This window comes from Bolinopsis microptera, chromosome 7 (genome assembly GCF_026151205.1).
Source record: "Bolinopsis microptera isolate Bmic1 chromosome 7, MBARI_Bmic_1.0, whole genome shotgun sequence".
Lineage (NCBI taxonomy): Eukaryota > Metazoa > Ctenophora > Tentaculata > Lobata > Bolinopsidae > Bolinopsis > Bolinopsis microptera.
Window position 1 is genome coordinate 13461593 of NC_087078.1, and position 17458 is coordinate 13479050.

The following is a 17458-nucleotide window of genomic DNA, read 5'->3' on the forward strand; positions in this document are numbered from 1 at the left end:
TCTCTTCAATATCTAGCTGCCCTGTTCTTATCCCATCGTCTGTTTCGGTATCGCCATTCTCCTTTAGTTTCCTCTTACTTAGAATCTGCAGTTCAAAACTGCTTTTATCATTTTCAACAAAAAATGCCGCTTTCTTAGACCAAAGCTTTGCATGAAGGGGAGGTACATTTAAAGTAAGTGTTAGAACTAACCACTAAAAGTGTGTTCTCACAGGTCTCCTGCTGCTAGACGTGGTGGAAGTTATAGACGTTCACCATCTCCTCCTCCAAGAAACCGCCGCTCCAGGTATAGTATTATACATCTGTTTCTGTTACCCAGATTTGAAGTGAAATCCTCGCTTATGTGTAATAATTACTTAATTCACCTATTCAAATACCTCATATGTATGGTCATAAACCTTATCTAATCCATGAACTTTCAGTGTAATTCTAAGAAGCCATGCGAGCTCTTTATTCCTCTGTCGCCCATTTTAAACCAGAAATTAAATTTTATATGTTATATAATATATTCAAATTTCCGCGTTTGATGATAATTTGTCGAGTTACTCTTACATCTTACCATTTTAATTTAAAAGCTGATGTCGCTGAATACTTAATGGCTGATCAAGTCAAAAAATAATTCTATAATAAATAAATTGCTTGTCATTAAACAAAAGATGCTGCTAAGATTCTATTCAAACTTATGATATCCGAACATCCCATACTTTCCATTCCTAACGTTTTATCGTCCACTCTAGTGTAGTAAGATGGCCAAACTTTATATTGGTAATGTTGATAAGCACACCGACAAGCACGAGCTGGAGACGGAGTTTGCTAAGTTCGGAGCTCTGAGAGAAGTCTGGGTTGCCCGACACCCTCCTGGATTCGCTTTCGTCGAGTTCGAGGATGACAGGTAGACGATATTCCTTGCTATTTTTAGGCAAAATATTTAAATTTTCAATCAATATACAATAGTTGAAAATCAACAGAGTACAACCAACTAATCAAGCTGCACTACATTGACATGCAAAGGTTGCATGTGAATGTAGTTGATTGAACGCTCATTGTTTTCTTTAAGAAAACATTATTAAATTATTGGTAATGTTTATTTTGTAGTGCAGACCGTATAAAAATTGAACATTATTAACATTATAAATACTTTCCCATCAGAGACGCAGAAGATGCCATCAGAGAAATGGACGACAGGAGTGTTTGTGGCAACAGAATCAGAGTAGAGTGGGCCAAGTCTAACGGCAGAAAACCCCCTCCTCGAGACAGAGGTGGTTTCAATGGCAAACGAAAATCCAGGTACTTCAGAGTTTGATATTTTCTTGACGTTATAAATACTCGAGTTTTCTCTTGTGCTGGAATTTTCTCGTATGTTTTGCGTCTGTTTGGACTCGGCGGACTCTTTGTAGGATTCATAAGGTGGAATTTGTGTGACCCATTGTAGTGTGGTCGTTGGCGGGGTGTTAAATTCTTAAGATTCTTACGTCTTACAGTTCAAGACTTTGAGTCCGGTGTTGTCCAAACAGACATAAAAAATTTAACCGAATACATCTAGCCCTGGAGTAAGTTGTTAAGTAATATTTAAAAACTATTCGAGACATAACCTCCTATCATATTAGGGTGCTCGCCCGATCTCGAACGATCGTAGCATCGCATCCCTTCGCTGCCACCACTTCGCATCGTATCTCACACCGCACTTGTATCCTCGTCTCGTAAGATCTAACATCGCATCGTAACATCGCATCATTTCTCCGCAACCTACACATCAATAATTGGATACAAACGGCGGCTGTTGTCTGACGTCATGTCACGTGGTGTGTGACGTCATGTCACGTGTTGTGCGAACAACCGCCTATAATAATCGTCCCGGCAACAATTTGTAGCATCCTCCAACAATTTGTGGGTCATCCTAAGTCAGCTCTGGTAAGAGACACGGACAAGTCTGGCAATGAAATGTTCAATGACTTTTCCTAACAAGGGGCTGTTTTGATTCTCTTGTAAAAAACGTAAAAAATGTACTTTCTGTTTTGGTCTTGATTTTATTTCCAAGGCTCCTCAATCAAGTGCTATGCATGTTCATTTAAACCGAATATTTATTACTTGCATATTTTCTACCATCATGATATTTAGGTCTAGAAGCCCACCCCGAAAGAGGCGCAGTCCTCCTCCAAGACGACGATCCCCATCTCCAAGAAGACGATCTCCTTCCCCCAAACGATCCTCTCCGAGACGATCTCCTAGACGATCTGCCTCCCCCCGGCGAGCAGCAAGGTGGGAACATTTATCTTAAATTAAGAAACAGTATAACACACGTTATGATTATTTCTGCACGTTTTTGTTCGCCGAGTAAAAGGAACTAACACATCCCGTGCACGGAACGCGCGAAATAGCGTCTTCAGTACAAACGCATAGTTTGTAACCATTTTCAGGAGATGCGAGCGCAGCTCAGCTAGTACGTACGTACGTACGTACGCGCATACATATATATACTGCGCGGGGGGGTACCAATGGCATAAATGGCATAATGGAGAATTGGCCAAGCAAAATTTCCATTTATGCCATGAAATTTCTATGCCATTTGACGATTTTTATGCCATTTGTCTCCATTTTATGCCATTCGAAATATGAAATTTTAAAACTTTGAACTGAGAATTTAATAACGAATAGTCTGCACCCCACTAGTACTGTCACCTTTATCTCTATTTGTTGTACTGACCCTGGTCATTAGAAACACCCCTAAAAGTTCGTTTTTTGACAAAAAATTGAAAACTTCTGTAATTTCATTTATGTTTTAGTTACGCATTTGATTTTTGGTATGCGTATAGAAAATCGATACGGCTTTAAAATGAGATGTTCGGCGACCTCCTAGCTCACTCACTAGACTCAGTAGGAGTGATTTAACTGCGAGGGACAATTGAGGCTAACAAATTAGCCTCACCACTTTCAAAAAAGAACTTTCTCATGTTACGTCCATGATATTCAAGTTGCAAGTATAATCCATATTACCTGGGGACCTCAGGCTATTATGTTCACAAACATAGAGATTATGTTCATAAACATAGAGATTCGGCGGAATGACAGGCTGAGCGCGGCCCAGTAAAATCCATAGTGATTATACTTGATCGAGATCTAAGCTTTAAATATTCGAGGTGAAAATGAGGCTAACCACCTTTTGAGAGGGTGAAATGAGGCTAACAAGTATACTTTTGTGTATATTTTCGAGTTGGTTCGGTATTGTGACTATCTAATATGTCAACAATAAAGATTGATTCATCCTCTTCAAACTCAACATTTCAGAAATCGCCGAGTCTACTTGTAGGAGGCCAAAATGAGGCTAATAAATAATTCGACCGCATTTTAACTTTAATGTACGGAAACAGGTTAACAGCTCACACGTTACTTGATATCCATGTTGCACATGAAATTCCTTGGGATTATATTTAATCGGTATTTAAGCTTCAAATATTCGAGGTGAAAATGAGGCTAACCACCCTTTGAGAGGGTGAAATGAGGCTAACAAGTATACTTTTGTGTATATTTTCGAGTTGGTTCGGTATTGTGACTATCTAATACGTCAACAATAAAGATTGATTCATCCTCTTCAAACTCAACATTTCAGAAATCGCCGAGTCTACTTGTAGGAGGCCAAAATGAGGCTAATAAAAAATTCGACCGCATTTTAACTTTAATGTACGGAAACAGGTTAACAACTCACAAGTTACTTGATATCTATGTTGCACATGAAATTCCGTCGGATTATAGCTTCAAATTTTCGAGGTGAAAATGAGGCTAACCACCTTGTGAGAGGGTGAAATGAGGCTAACAAGTATACTTTTGTGTATATTTTCGAGCATGTTCGGTATTGTGACTATCTAATGTGTCAACAATAAAAATTTATTCATCCTCTTCAAGCTCAACATTTCAGAAATCGCAGAGTCTTCTTGTACTTGTAGGAAGCCAAAATGAGGCTAATAAATGATTCGACCGCATTTTAAGTTGTAACTTTAATGTACGGAAACATGTTATAGACCCACTATAAAACTTGTAACTGTAGCCCGAAGGTTATTGAGACTTTATCGAAACTTATGTGAGGTTGGATTGAGGCTACCTTCCCTCCTTGAGGCAAAATTGAGGCTAACAGATACACTACACAGACAATTGTCACAATTGTCACACTGTGCCAGCTATAAGTAGTTGCTGAGCAGCAGCAGCAGTTAGATGAAGAAAATGAAGTTGAGGATGGAAATGTATTAGAGCTGTTGGCTAGAGTAGGCCCCTTACTTCTATGGAGTTCTCTGGCCAATTGCTCTGGCAATGCTCTCCATGGGGCCATGTAATATCACATGATCTGATATCATGCCAAATTAGACTCTAAACTATAAAGTATAATAAAAATGGAACTGTTTGAGAAAAAACATTTTTCGTTACTTGGAAAGAGAATACTTACTCAGCTGTCAGCATAACGAATCAGACGTACCTTGATCTTATATGTACTTGTGACGGTCTTGTTTTGTATTTAACTCTGCTGAAGAAGCAATTCCCTAATGCTGAAATCGTCACTTATTACCTTGGAAGTGATCAGAATGAGCAGCTGTTTGCATTTATTCGGGTTTCTTTTTCATCTGGTCGCTCAAGAAATATGGATGCGATAACTATGGCCCATGGAATGGAGAGAAAGAATGTGTACAGTGCTTTATCATTACATGAAGACACATCTGCAATTGCACATGCACGTGGAAGTACAGTTTTGCATCCTACAGTTCACCTCAAAAAGGTTAAATCTACAAGCCAGAAAGCAGAACGAGTGAAATGGACTGGTGGTATGATAAGCCTAGGCAAGTTGGCAAAAACGCTGGACAGGGCATCGAGGGACTGCATTCGAGAAGGGAAAAGAAACAATTACCCTGTGTTCGCCGCAGTCGCAGATCCTGAAGAACGGAGTGGGAAGCCAATCGTCCATGGCCAAGAACTTTTTTGGGAAGCTGTAGATGATGAAGCTGGATGCCTCGAGGATGAGGACGACTTAGCTTATGAGGTAGAACCTGGAGTTGATGATTGTGATGATGGAGAAACGATATCAACAGATAAATATGGAACACTATCCTTCCGGTCTTTTGAGACACTCACGCTCAATGGAGGAAGAAGCACTTTATCAACAAAATCTCGTCTTTCAAGATTCAAGGGGGACGCGTTTGGAGTGTCTTCTGATGTTCGCATATACAATCAACCTGAATGCGGATGTTCAACAGTTTTGAAAGCTGGCAGTACAGAAACTCTTAAAGTCTTCAAATCTCAGCAGGACTTTGCAACAGGAGTGGTTAGATTTATTTCTTATAAGTCATGCCCCATGAAGTACTACTGCCAGGAACATAGCCTAATCAATGGATCTCCTAATGTTTGGCTACTCGTCGAAGACAAATACATCAGATGCATTGTTCCTTGATGACATTCAAAATCGTTGTGTTGTCAATGTTTGTATTCTGTACATTTTGAACATCTCACAATTTGCTTTTCTTGAATAGTGAAATGTTTGGTATATATTTGATATAATACATTTCTATTTTCTTTATTTGTCATATGAATCTTTGACTTTAACGATCATTCCAAGCGTTATAAAGCATGAAACATGTCTCTTATTCAAGTACTAATAATATTTGCGAATCTAAAGTCATCCTAAAGGTCAAATATGAAGACCTAAATTCATGGCATAAATTGGCATAAATGGAGAATTGGCCAAGCATAAATTTCCATTTATGCCATGAAATTTCTATGCCATTTGACGATTTTTATGCCATTTGTCTCCATTTTATGCCATTGGTACCCCCCCTACTGCGCGATCAACATTTTAATTTAGCGGTTACATTTTTTGTGTTCTTTTGGAATTCGGAAACCTTGAAAAATATAATTTTATGACTATCAGCCCATCGATTAAAATTAACACATATAGAACATTTCTGCTACTTCCTGCTAATTACATGTCAATGATTCTAACACTCTCCTCAGTCGTAGTCCACGAAGGAGTCCTGACAGAGAGATGTACCGCGGCGGCAGCCCCAGCAGAAGAGGTGGCAGCCCCAGATACGACGATTACAACAGATAAAAAGTCCAAAGCTACCATACCCTTCCAAGGCTGAACTCAATTTATTCGGGCTGAACATCTTTTCTGTATATCCGTGGACTAAGTTTTAATGGTTACGAAAAACGTTACTTTCTTATTTGTATCGCGAATACACGAAGCAGACTTATTTTTACTTTACTGTGCTAAATGTAGTCCCTTTCACCCTTGAAACTTTCACATGATTTCTTGAGTTCGAAGAAGTCTTCTTGCAACACCGGATATTTATTATTTACTGAATATTTTGATATTATATGATTGTAATTCTTCACTCTTGACGAACAACGATATGAAAGTCTTACTTGGTTTTGTTCTCAAATCTCATACTTGAATTTTATTAAAAAAGGTATCATCACACTAATTTGATAAATTATAAGTGACTTAAGAATAAATGAGCGAAAATAAGTTTTTTTTATTGATCGCACACTGCTATTAATCAGCACACAGCTAATGCTATTAGTATCACTGTATTGAGTCCAAGTCAGTCATTGAACCAACAATGTACACGCCCAATAGTTCCTCTTGCTCCGGGTTTAGACTGTTGTCTAATATCAATTCCTCTCTTTCTAGAGGTTCCTCCAATGGTTCTCCGTTTTCCTGCGACATTCCTTGTTCCTGCAGCTCTCTTTTTTCCAGCAATGCTTCTTTGTCTGGAAGTATTATCCGGGTCTCCGGCACCTCCCCGTTTTGGAGATGATTGGTTCTGTTCTGTGGTAGTCCCTCGTTTTCCAGCAGTTCGTCACTGCTTCCTAAACATTTCTCTTCAATATCTAGCTACCCTGTTCTGATCCCATCGTCTGTTTCGGTATCGCTATTCTCCTTAAGTTTCCTCTTACTTAGAATCTGCAGTTCTTCCTTATTTCCATAAGATCTCTCACCGAAATTTGCATCAGTAGAGGGACCGGCTAGTTTGTCTAGAGGTTTTTTACTACGCTTGAGTTAGCCTCTCCTATTCTTCTGTGGTATTTAGAGGTGACTTCTGGAGAGCTGACTGCTCGACTGGACTTTAACTCTGACATCTTAGTGAAGATTCCAGATGACGTCTCAGCTGCGGTAATCTTGAACTTTGTGAAGAGGTTGAACACAAACTCACTGTACCGTTTGTTGGTAAATTTGTAGATGAAGGGGTTTCCCACTGAGTTGATGAAAGGAAAGAAATGTGATATCTTCACTGCCCAAGGGATCTGTTTCTTAGTGATTGTCACCACGGTGACGTAGATCAACTTGGGGGTCCACGAGATAACAAAGAGACCAGAAACTGCACAGATCGTGAGCAGAGCTCGGGAATGGGACCCTTGACCCCTGGCTCTCACTACTTTTCTGGCCACCTGGTAGATCCAAAGGTTACAGAAAATGATTACCAGTAGGGGAACTCCAACAGGTATGGCAGCGTTCCATAACATCAGAGTAGGGTGGGTAACATAAATCTTACTAATGCATCTGCTAACTGGGGGAGCATACATTCCGCTCTTGGCTAGGAAAATACTTTCAAATAACTCCACCCCAGCCAGGAGGTAAGACAGTAGGACCAACAGCCAGGCATGAGTTGTGGTGAGATCACGCATCCTGAACGGCATCTTGCACATCAGGATCTTGAAAATGGACAAGTTGAGAACGAGGTAGATATTAACCAGGACAGGTATAAAGTTGAAGTGTCCAGTGATGTCGCAGAGCAGGTCTCCTAAGATCCACCTCCCTGTAAACATGGTGATGACGGTAGGCAAGACTGTGTTGATGATGGCGAGAAAGTCCGCCACCGCTAGTTGTCTGACAAACACGATGGTAACTGCGTCCATGTCGATGGAGTTGTAGAGGTGGGACGTTATTAGTACAAACAGGTTTCCTGTGAACCCTAGAATGAAGGTAGCCACGGTGTATGTGGCTTCGAATACCTCTTCAGCTGTCCATGTGTCTGAGATTATGGAAACTGTCCCGTTTTGATCAGGTCCCATGTTCCAGCGGTATCTTGGTTGCTCAACCGGTATTTCTTCCTGTTTTGGAATCTAGAGTGGGATAATTCGTCATTGCAACGGCCAACCTACAGAAATTATTGATATAAACAAGAATAGGAGTATGGTTTAACTTATGGGTTATATGGTCATTGCAGATTGCTCATGGTGGTTAAAAAATCAGTTTCATCATCATGGGTTAAAAACAGTTTGAAGTATTTAAGTGCACATTTCATTTCCTGCACTGTCTAAATGAAACCAACGAATCGCTTCTTAAAAACCACAAGATCATTTTTAAAGGTATTATCAACAACAAATTAACATTCAAGTACAGAAATACATAGCCATGGCCATGTTTTGAAACGTTAACTTAACTAGGCCTGATGCCAAGTTGCTTAACTTGCTAATGCTATGATCGCAGTAAATTAAACTTTAGTCGTTCGTACAACTACAAGACCTAAGTGAGGCTCATATTATTTCAATCCCTCTCAAAAATTATCACGTGACTTAGGGTTTACTGTTTTATAGCCGCACCAATCGCGAGGGTATAATCTAAACCCCAACCACAACCCTAACCACAACCCTAGCCACAATCCGAAGCTAACCATAACTATAGTAACCACAAACCAAAACCCTAACCTTAACGCTTAACCTAAGCCATAAAATATCGAATTGGTGTTTTACCAGGCTTTCACGTGACCAAAACAGTTTGTTACCCATAACTCCCCAGTGAATCATTTTTACTTAATGTTATGGGTGATGGGGGTGAATCGGAATCAGCGTCTAAAAATACATCTAGTGATGATAGTTTCATTCCCTCAGGGCCTTTTCAAAAGATTTGAAAAAATCAGGGCGAGCGATTTATAGTGGTTATATTGTAATTGTATTAGTAAGATTACTGAAGCACAAGATATATAAGAATTATATAATATATATGTATTAACTTTAAGAAAACTGCAAAGGAAATGTGTCAAAAATGAAAACCGAACTGTGCAAATAAAACATTATCAAAATGTTGTTCTTTACAAATTTTATCACTTTGAAAACAGGTGCTTTATAGAGGTCATAGATATCAGTTAAGGTGTGTCCACAAATGGATTGTCTTAACATAGCGATCAAGTAGAGGCAAGGACAAAGCAAATGGAAAGTTGTCTCGGGTTCTATAAAGTAATGTGAGCATAATGGTGGGATGTTTCAGTCGATTTTAGAATTGAATAAATGTAGATGGGAATGAACGGATATCATAGGAGTCAAAAGTTGTGTTAGTATTAGATAGTATTAGGATTAGATAAGCATGGTCTTGAATAGTTTTGTTAGTGCTTTTATTGGCGGTGAGAAGAAAGAATGATCTAAGTTTATTTTTGGAGTTCGATTGTGGATTTCGATTGTAAAGTTAATGTTTTGTTCTTAATGGCTATATTTTTTAGTAGTTCTTGTCTTCGTTTGACATGTAATAGGGAAGGTAAGATGATGGGTGATAACTGATGAGTATGTCATGTTGTTGTGCAAATGTTTGAACGGGCGAGATGGTCAGCTTCTTCGTTCCCTTTGATGTTTTGATCACCGGGAACCCAGTGTAGGTAAACATGGTGTGATTGACCAATTACGTTTAAATGATGGAATTGTATAGATAATTTATATTTTGATTAAAAAAGTTCAAAGATTTGATTTCTGACACGAGATGCTTGATATTTAGGTTATGAGTGAGGTCAAGATTAATATAAAGTGAGGCGTTAAAGTATAACTGTGAATAATTAATAAACTGAATTTTAAAATCTGAAAACATATCGGTGTGATATTTGTGAGGGTGTACAGCACGTGTGAGACGAACATGACTAGAATGCTCGTGTTATTGAGCGGAGTGATCGTGAACCAACTTAACCCACGAAACCTTACTGGCACGGGCCTAACTTTGAAAGTAAAAGAGATAAATACTTCCGGTTTTTAGTATAAGGTCACAGCTTTATAACTTTGCAAATTGATGTGGTTGTCATGACTCCATGGATGAATTCAAATTTTAACACGCGTGTAGTAGGGGGGGGGGGGGGGGGGAGCTTGAGAAGGGGGGGGGGGGGGGGAGTTAGGGGGGGGGGGGGGATATATTTCGATATAAGGTTTATTTTGACGGGAAAAGTATGAAGTTTTAAATAAATAAAAATCGATTTTGAAGGTGAAGATCGAGTTTTTACGACCCTACCCCTTTTGTGTTGACAAAATTCTTTTATACTTATAGTGTCTTTTGGCACTTTAAAATTGAAATTTGACTTAATTGGTGGTGATTTATGTTTTGTCAAAGTGGAAGTTTTTAAATGAAATCGAAAATCTTTAAAATGCGCGTTGGTTATGACATGAATTTGGTGTGAAAAGTACATTTTGTTTGTGGCTGAATACCAGATTAGTGATTCATACGTGATATATTTTGCTGGAAATATATATCAATAATCTTCTTCTGCTCTCGCGAAAAGTATACTGGAAGTTGCAGCACTCTTTATGAGAGCACTACTCACTAGACTATTTTAGTGGAATCAAAAGTAACCACGACAATAGACATTGAGTTCACTCTTGAGTGGCAGTCGTGCATTTCTAAATCAAATGGTCCATTCACAGCTGATATTCTTTAAACTCGGGTTCAAATATTGATTGCAAGTCTTTGCAGTACGTGGTATCGTAACTAGTGAGTTGCAGTATGTCAAATATTAAACGACAGCTGTGTCCCTGGCCTGACCAAGTGACCAGTGACCTAAATACTCCTGATCAATGAATATATAGAAAGATAAATATATAGATCAGGAGTATTTAGGTCACTGGTCAGGGACACAGCTGTCGTTTAATATTTGACATACTGCAACTCCATAATCCAATTTGGAAATGGTCCGACGACCTAAATTCTACATGCGTATCACAATGCTGGCAAGCATGGCCGTGCCTCTTATATTCACAATACTATTTACCCCCTCAACTATTTACCCCCTTTATTATTTACCCCCTTTACTATTATACCCTGTTATCATTTTTCAGGCATTAAGACTCATCGAAAGTAGTTCAGCAGGTATATTTAAGTTCAAAACATTCTAATTCAATGTTAAAGATGACAGGAATAAAAAATAGTTATGTGGAACTGGAGGTTTTTAATGGTGATTTATCTGACTATTAGCCCATCGATTAAAATTATAACCCATATAGAACATTTCTGCTACTTCCTGCTAATTACATGTCAATGATTCTAACACTCTCCTCAGTCGTAGTCCACGAAGGAGTCCTGACAGAGAGATGTACCGCGGCGGCAGCCCCAGCAGAAGAGGTGGCAGCCCCAGATACGACGATTACAACAGATAGAAACTGAAAGACCAAAGCTACCCTTCCAAGGCTGAACTCAATTTATCTGGGCTGAACATCTTTTCTGTATATCCGTAGACTAAGTTTTAATGGTTACGAAAAACGTTACTTTCTCATTTGTATCGCAAATACACGAAGCAGACTTATTTTTACTTTACTGTGCTAGATGTAGTCCCTTTCACCTTTGAAACTTTCACATGATTTCTTGAGTTCGAAGAAGTCTTCTTACAATACCGGATATTTATTATTTACTGAATATTTTGATATTATATGATTGTAATTCTTCACTCTTGACGAACAACGATATGAAAGTCTTACTTGGTTTTGTTCTCAACTCTCATACTTGAATTTTATTAAAAAGGTATCATCACAGTAATTTGATAAATTATAAGTTACTTAAGGATAAATGAGCGAAAATAAGTTTCTTTATTGATCGCATACTGCTATTAATCAGCACACAGCTAATGCTATTAGTATCACTGTATTGAGTCCAAGTCAGTCATTGAACCAACAATGTACACGCCCAATAGGTCCTCTTGCTCCGGGTTTAGACTGTTGTCTATCAATTCCTCTCTTTCTAGAGGTTCCTCCAATGGTTCTCCGTTTTCCTGCGACATTCCTTGCTCTTGCAGCTCTCTTTTTTCCAGCAATGCTTCTTTGTCTGGAAGTATTATCCGGGTCTCCGGCACCTCTCCGTTTTGGAGATGATTGGTTCTGTTCTGTGGTAGTCCCTCGTTTTCCAGCAGTTCGTCACTGCTTCCTAAAGATTTCTCTTCAATATCTAGCTGCCCTGTTCTTATCCCATCGTCTGTTTCGGTATCGCCATTCTCCTTTAGTTTCCTCTTACTTAGAATCTGCAGTTCTTCCTTATTTCCATAAGATCTCTCACCGAAAGCTGCATCAGTAGAGGGACCAGCTAGTTTGTCTAGAGGTCTTTTTACTACGCTTGAGTTAGCCTCTCCTATTCCTCTGTGGCATTTAGAGGTGACTCCTGGAGAGCTGACTGCTCGGCTGGACTTTAACTCTGACATCTTAGTGAAGATTCCAGATGACGTCTCAGCTGCGGTAATCTTGAACTTTGTGAAGAGGTTGAACACAAACTCACTGTACCGTTTGTTGGTAAATGTGTAGATGAAGGGGTTTCCCACTGAGTTGATGAAAGGAAAGAAATGTGATATCTTCACTGCCCAAGGGATCTGTTTCTTAGTGATTGTCACCACGGTGACGTAGATCAACTTGGGGGTCCACGAGATAACAAAGAGACCAGAAACTGCACAGATCGTGAGCAGAGCTCGGGAATGGGACCCTTGACCCCTGGCTCTCACTACTTTTCTGGCCACCTTGTAGATCCAAAGGTTACAGAAAATGATTGCCAGTAGGGGAACTCCAACAGGTATGGCAGCGTTCCACAGCATCAGAGTAGGGTGGGTAACATAAATCTTACTAATGCATCTGCTAACTGGGGGAGCATACATTCCGCTCTTGGCCAGGAAAATACTTTCAAATAACTCCATCCCAGCAAGGAGATAAGACAGTAGGACCAACAGCCAGGCATGAGTTGTGGTGAGATCACGCATCCTGAACGGCATCTTGCACATCAGGATCTTGAAAATGGACAAGTTGAGAACGAGGTAGATATTCACCATGACAGGTATAAAGTTGAAGTGTCCAGTGATGTCGCAGAGCAGGTCTCCTAGGATCCACCTCCCTGTAAACATGGTGATGACGGTAGGTAGGACTGTGTTGATGATGACGAGAAAGTCCACCACCGCTAGTTGTCTGACAAACACGATGGTAACTGCGTCCATGTCGATGGAGTTGTAGAGGTGGGACGTTATTAGTACAAACAGGTTTCCTGTGAACCCTAGAATGAAGGTAGCCACGGTGTATGTGGCTTCGAATATCTCTTCAGCTGTCCATGTGTCTGAGATTATGGAAACTGTACCATTTTGATTGGGACCCATGTTCCAGCGGTATCTTGGTTGCTCAGCCGGTATTTCTTCCTGTTTTGGAAGCTAGAGTGGGATATTTCTTCATTGCAACGTATAGAAATTATTGAAATAAACAAGAATAGGAGTATGGTTTAATTTATGGGCTATATGGTCATTGCAGATTGCTCATGGTGGTTAAAAAATCAGTTTCATGGGTTAAAAGCAGTTTGAAGTATTTAAGTTCACATTTCATTTCCTGAACAGTCTGAATGAAACCAATGAATCGCTTCTTAAAAACCACAAGAGCATTTTTAAAGGTATTATCAACAGGCAACAACAAATTAACATTCAAGTACAGTAATACATGGCCATGTTTTGAAACGTTAACTTAACTACTTAACTAGGCTTGATGCCAAGTTGCTTAACTTGCTAATGCTATGATCGCAGTAAATTAAACTTTAGTCGTTCGTACAACTACAAGACCTAAGTGAGGCTCATATTATTTCAATCCCTCTCAAAAATTATCACGTGACTTAGGGTTTACTGTTTTTAGCCGCACCAATCGCAACGGTTTAATCTAAATCACAAGTCACAACCCTAACCACAACCTGAAGCTAACCATAACTATAACCACAACCCTTAACCCAAGCCATAAAATATCGAATTGGTGTTTTACCAGGCTGTCACGTGACCAAAACAGTTTGTTACCCATAACTCCCCAGTGAATCATTTTTACTCAATATTATGGGGGTGATTCGGAATCAGCGTCTAAAAATACATCTAGTGATGATACTTTCATACCCCCAGGGCCTTCTCACAAGATTTGAAAAAATCAGCTGGCGAGCGATTTATAGTGGAACTGGAGCGTTATACTTGTAAATAAACTTTCAGCGTTCAATTTTATCTCATGTAATTGTAACCACACGTGGTTCCGTGTGGTTCCTTGGGCTGTGAGTGGACACGGGTATCGGACAAGAGGGCGAAGGACACAAGGTCGGTGGACACAAGGGCAGAGGAGTAGGACACAAGGGCGGAGGAGTAGGACACAAGGGCGGAGGAGTAGGACACAAGGGCGGAGGAGTAGGACACAAGGGCGGAGGAGTAGGACACAAGGGCAGAGGAGTAGGACACAAGGGCGGAGGAGTAGGACACAAGGGCAGAGGAGTAGGACACAAGGGTGGAGGAGTAGGACACAAGGGCAGAGGAGTAGGACACAAGGGTGGAGGAGTAGGACACAAGGGTGGAGGAGTAGGACACAAGGGCGGAGGAGTAGGACACAAGGGCGGAGGAGTAGGACACAAGGGTGGAGGAGTAGGACACAAGGGCAGAGGAGTAGGACACAAGGGTGGAGGAGTAGGACACAAGGGCGGAGGAGTAGGACACAAGGGCAGAGGAGTAGGACACAAGGGCGGAGGAGTAGGACACAAGGGCAGAGGAGTAGGACACAAGGGTGGAGGAGTAGGACACAAGGGCAGAGGAGTAGGACACAAGGGTGGAGGAGTAGGACACAAGGGTGGAGGAGTAGGACACAAGGGCGGAGGAGTAGGACACAAGGGCGGAGGAGTAGGACACAAGGGCAGAGGAGTAGGACACAAGGGTGGAGGAGTAGGACACAAGGGTGGAGGAGTAGGACACAAGGGCGGAGGAGTAGGACACAAGGTCGGTGGACACAAGGTCGGTGGAGTAGGACACAAGGGCGGAGGAGTAGGACATAAGGGCGGAGGACACTGGGGCGGATCACATGATACTCTCCTTAACATAGACACAACGGTGGAACAAAAGACCATCTCAAATGATGAACTAGTTGTACCATTGCACAATTGGACATGATTGGACACAATTGGACATAAATGAGCATGTCAAAAAATGTCACCCATTGTACATGAGTAGAGCTGTGCAAATCGGTGATTTATGTTCCAGCCAATGAACTTATTTGTTGCGGAAATAGGGCGTTATGTACTGAATTATGTAAACTCGGAGACCGAGAAACTGCGTGTAACCTCATCAATGATTTAAAAATACATAAAAAGAATTGTTGAATGGATAGGAAAATGGTCAAACACGCGAGTGATGAGGTGTAACAGTCGTGGTGCAGGGTAAACGTTACCTGGGGACCACAGGCTATTATATTTATGTTCATAAAATGACTAAGCGAGGAAGAACTAATTAAATGAATAATGATTGGGCCGAATTTAATTAGTTTTCGCGTATTTTTGGTAAATCGATATGCAAACTTATGTCAATCAAAAGTCAATTCGATCATTTAATGAATAATCGGCGAATGAACTGGATTCAAACGTTACTTATGAGAAATCAACAGACTATTGAGTATAAACAGCTGGACTATATTATCTAGATGCGCCTACTACAGTACTACTAAGTACGGTATCAGAAATCTCCTCTGTTGCTCGATACAACTTATGCATAAGATTGAGCTGTTCTGAGATGATATAGGTTGATTGTCTGATAAGAAATGAAGGACCTTGCGATAAAAAGATTGCCCAATTTAATCACGCGTAAATTTGGAATTTGGGATGAGGTATAGAATCAACCTAATTAATCACTGAATATCAAAAACATTTCGTAAGACTCGGTGTTTCTTAGTCTTTATACCACGATTCATTATGAAAATTCAGCAATAGGTTGCGAAAAAATTGACAAATTTTATGAGAATTCGCATTAAATACGATTTTTAATAAAATCAGAGAATCTCATCAGTTCCTGTTACCAAGGACAGTTTTTAGCGCAAATTATATTGAAATTCTTACTCAAGGTTTACACTTACTAGCAGGAACCCGTATAACCCTAAAATGGTGCCAAGACTCAAGAGACTAAAATGATTATTACCTATTTAATTCGCGTTTTTAACACCACTCGAGGGTCCAAATTTTGGGCTCTAAACTCCTATTCTTTGGCCAATTGTTTATTTTTTCATGCTGATTTGACCCAGTCAAAAAAATTTCAGTTGTATATCTTTTACGGTTTTTGCGGAAAGTCGCGTTAAAGTTGATGCCGTGGTGTCAGTAAAAGGGTACGGATAAAAACATTCATATAATATATGACGATATATTATATCGTCTCGCTAGTAAGATACTTGAAATAAAGTAGGAAAATGTGTCAAATGGAAATATGCATATAAAACCCTGTATATAGTTATAAATACTATATTATCAAAATGTTGTTCTTTACAAATTGTATCACTTTGAAAACAGGTGCTTTATTATAGGGGTCATAAATATCGGTTAAGGTGTGTCCACAAATGGATTCTCTTAACATAGCGATATAGAGGCAAGGACAAAGCAATTGGAAAGTTGTCTCGGGTTCTATAAAGTAATGTGAGCATGATAATGGTGAGATGTTTCAGTCGATTTTAGAATTGAATGAATTTAGATGGGAATGACCTGATATTACAGGAGTACAAAGTTGTATTGTGTTAGTATTACTATTAGATAGTATTAGGATTAGATAAGAAGTCTTGAATAGTTTTGTTAGTGCTTTATTGGCGGTGAGAAGAAAGAATGATCTAAGTTTATTTTTGGAGTTCGATTGTAAAGTTAATGTTTTGTTCTTAATGGCTATCTTCTTTCAGTAGTTTTAGTCTTCGTTTGACGTGAGGTAGGGAAGGTAAGATGATGGGTGATGAGTATTGAGTATGTCATGTTGTTGTGCAAATGTTTCATGGTTTGAACGGGCGAGATGGTCAGCTTCTTGATCGTTCCCTTTGATGTTTTGATGACCGGGTTCCCAGTGTAGTAAACATGGTGTGATTGACCAACTACGTTTAAATGATGGAATTGTATAGATAGTTCATGTTTTGATTTTAGTGTTACTGAGAGATGATAGAACAGAGTCTGAGAATATGTTGATAAGAAGCTGCCGGGAACGGTGATTCAGCAGATATATTCAGCAGGTATATTCAGCGGGTATATTCAGCAGGTATAATGTATATTCAGCAGGTATATTCGGCGGTATATTCAGCAGGTATATTCAGCAGGTTTATTCAGCAGGTATATTCAGCAGGTATATTCAGCAGGTTTATTCAGCAGGTATATTCAGCAGGTATATTCAGCAGGTATATTCAGCAGGTATATTCAGCAGGTATATTCAGAAGGTATATTCAGCAGGTATATTCAGCAGGTA

The 17458-nt window shown here is 39.8% G+C and overlaps 4 protein-coding genes across 4 annotated transcripts; 2 read left to right on the forward strand and 2 right to left on the reverse strand.

Moving 5' to 3' along the window:
- The first annotated feature begins 685 nt into the window (after positions 1-685).
- LOC134818580 (serine/arginine-rich splicing factor 3-like) lies at positions 686-6195 on the forward strand. Its single transcript, XM_063828208.1, has 4 exons — positions 686-891; positions 1149-1286; positions 2118-2258; positions 5991-6195. The coding sequence occupies exons 1-4, from the start codon at positions 746-748 to the stop codon at positions 6085-6087; spliced, it is 522 nt and encodes a 173-aa protein (XP_063684278.1). The 5' UTR covers positions 686-745; the 3' UTR covers positions 6088-6195.
- An 821-nt stretch (positions 6196-7016) lies between these two features.
- On the reverse strand, positions 7017-8054 carry LOC134818722 (platelet-activating factor receptor-like). The gene has a single exon (XM_063828366.1). It carries the CDS (start codon positions 8052-8054, stop codon positions 7017-7019), a length of 1038 nt encoding a protein of 345 aa, XP_063684436.1.
- A 3809-nt stretch (positions 8055-11863) lies between these two features.
- Positions 11864-13351, reverse strand: LOC134818723 (C-C chemokine receptor type 5-like). Its single transcript, XM_063828367.1, has one exon. It carries the CDS (start codon positions 13349-13351, stop codon positions 11864-11866), a length of 1488 nt encoding a protein of 495 aa, XP_063684437.1.
- Positions 13352-14062: 711 nt separating this feature from the next.
- On the forward strand, positions 14063-15148 carry LOC134818724 (uncharacterized). The gene is made up of 2 exons (XM_063828368.1): positions 14063-14068; positions 14297-15148. Exons 1-2 carry the CDS (start codon positions 14063-14065, stop codon positions 15146-15148), a joined length of 858 nt encoding a protein of 285 aa, XP_063684438.1.
- Positions 15149-17458: the final 2310 nt, after the last annotated feature.

What these genes read in the sequence shown, in the direction of transcription:
- LOC134818580 (XM_063828208.1), top strand. Translation starts at nt 746, where the DNA reads ATGGCCAAACTTTATATTGGTAATGTTGATAAGCACACCGACAAGCAC. An exon ending in GTCGAGTTCGAGGATGACAG is followed by an intron (nt 892 to 1,148) that starts GTAGACGATATT and finishes CTTTCCCATCAG; the next exon opens with AGACGCAGAAGATGCCATCA. An exon ending in AATGGCAAACGAAAATCCAG is followed by an intron (nt 1,287 to 2,117) that starts GTACTTCAGAGT and finishes CATGATATTTAG; the next exon opens with GTCTAGAAGCCCACCCCGAA.
- LOC134818722 (XM_063828366.1), bottom strand. Translation starts at nt 8,054, where the DNA reads ATGGGACCTGATCAAAACGGGACAGTTTCCATAATCTCAGACACATGG.
- LOC134818723 (XM_063828367.1), bottom strand. Translation starts at nt 13,351, where the DNA reads ATGGGTCCCAATCAAAATGGTACAGTTTCCATAATCTCAGACACATGG.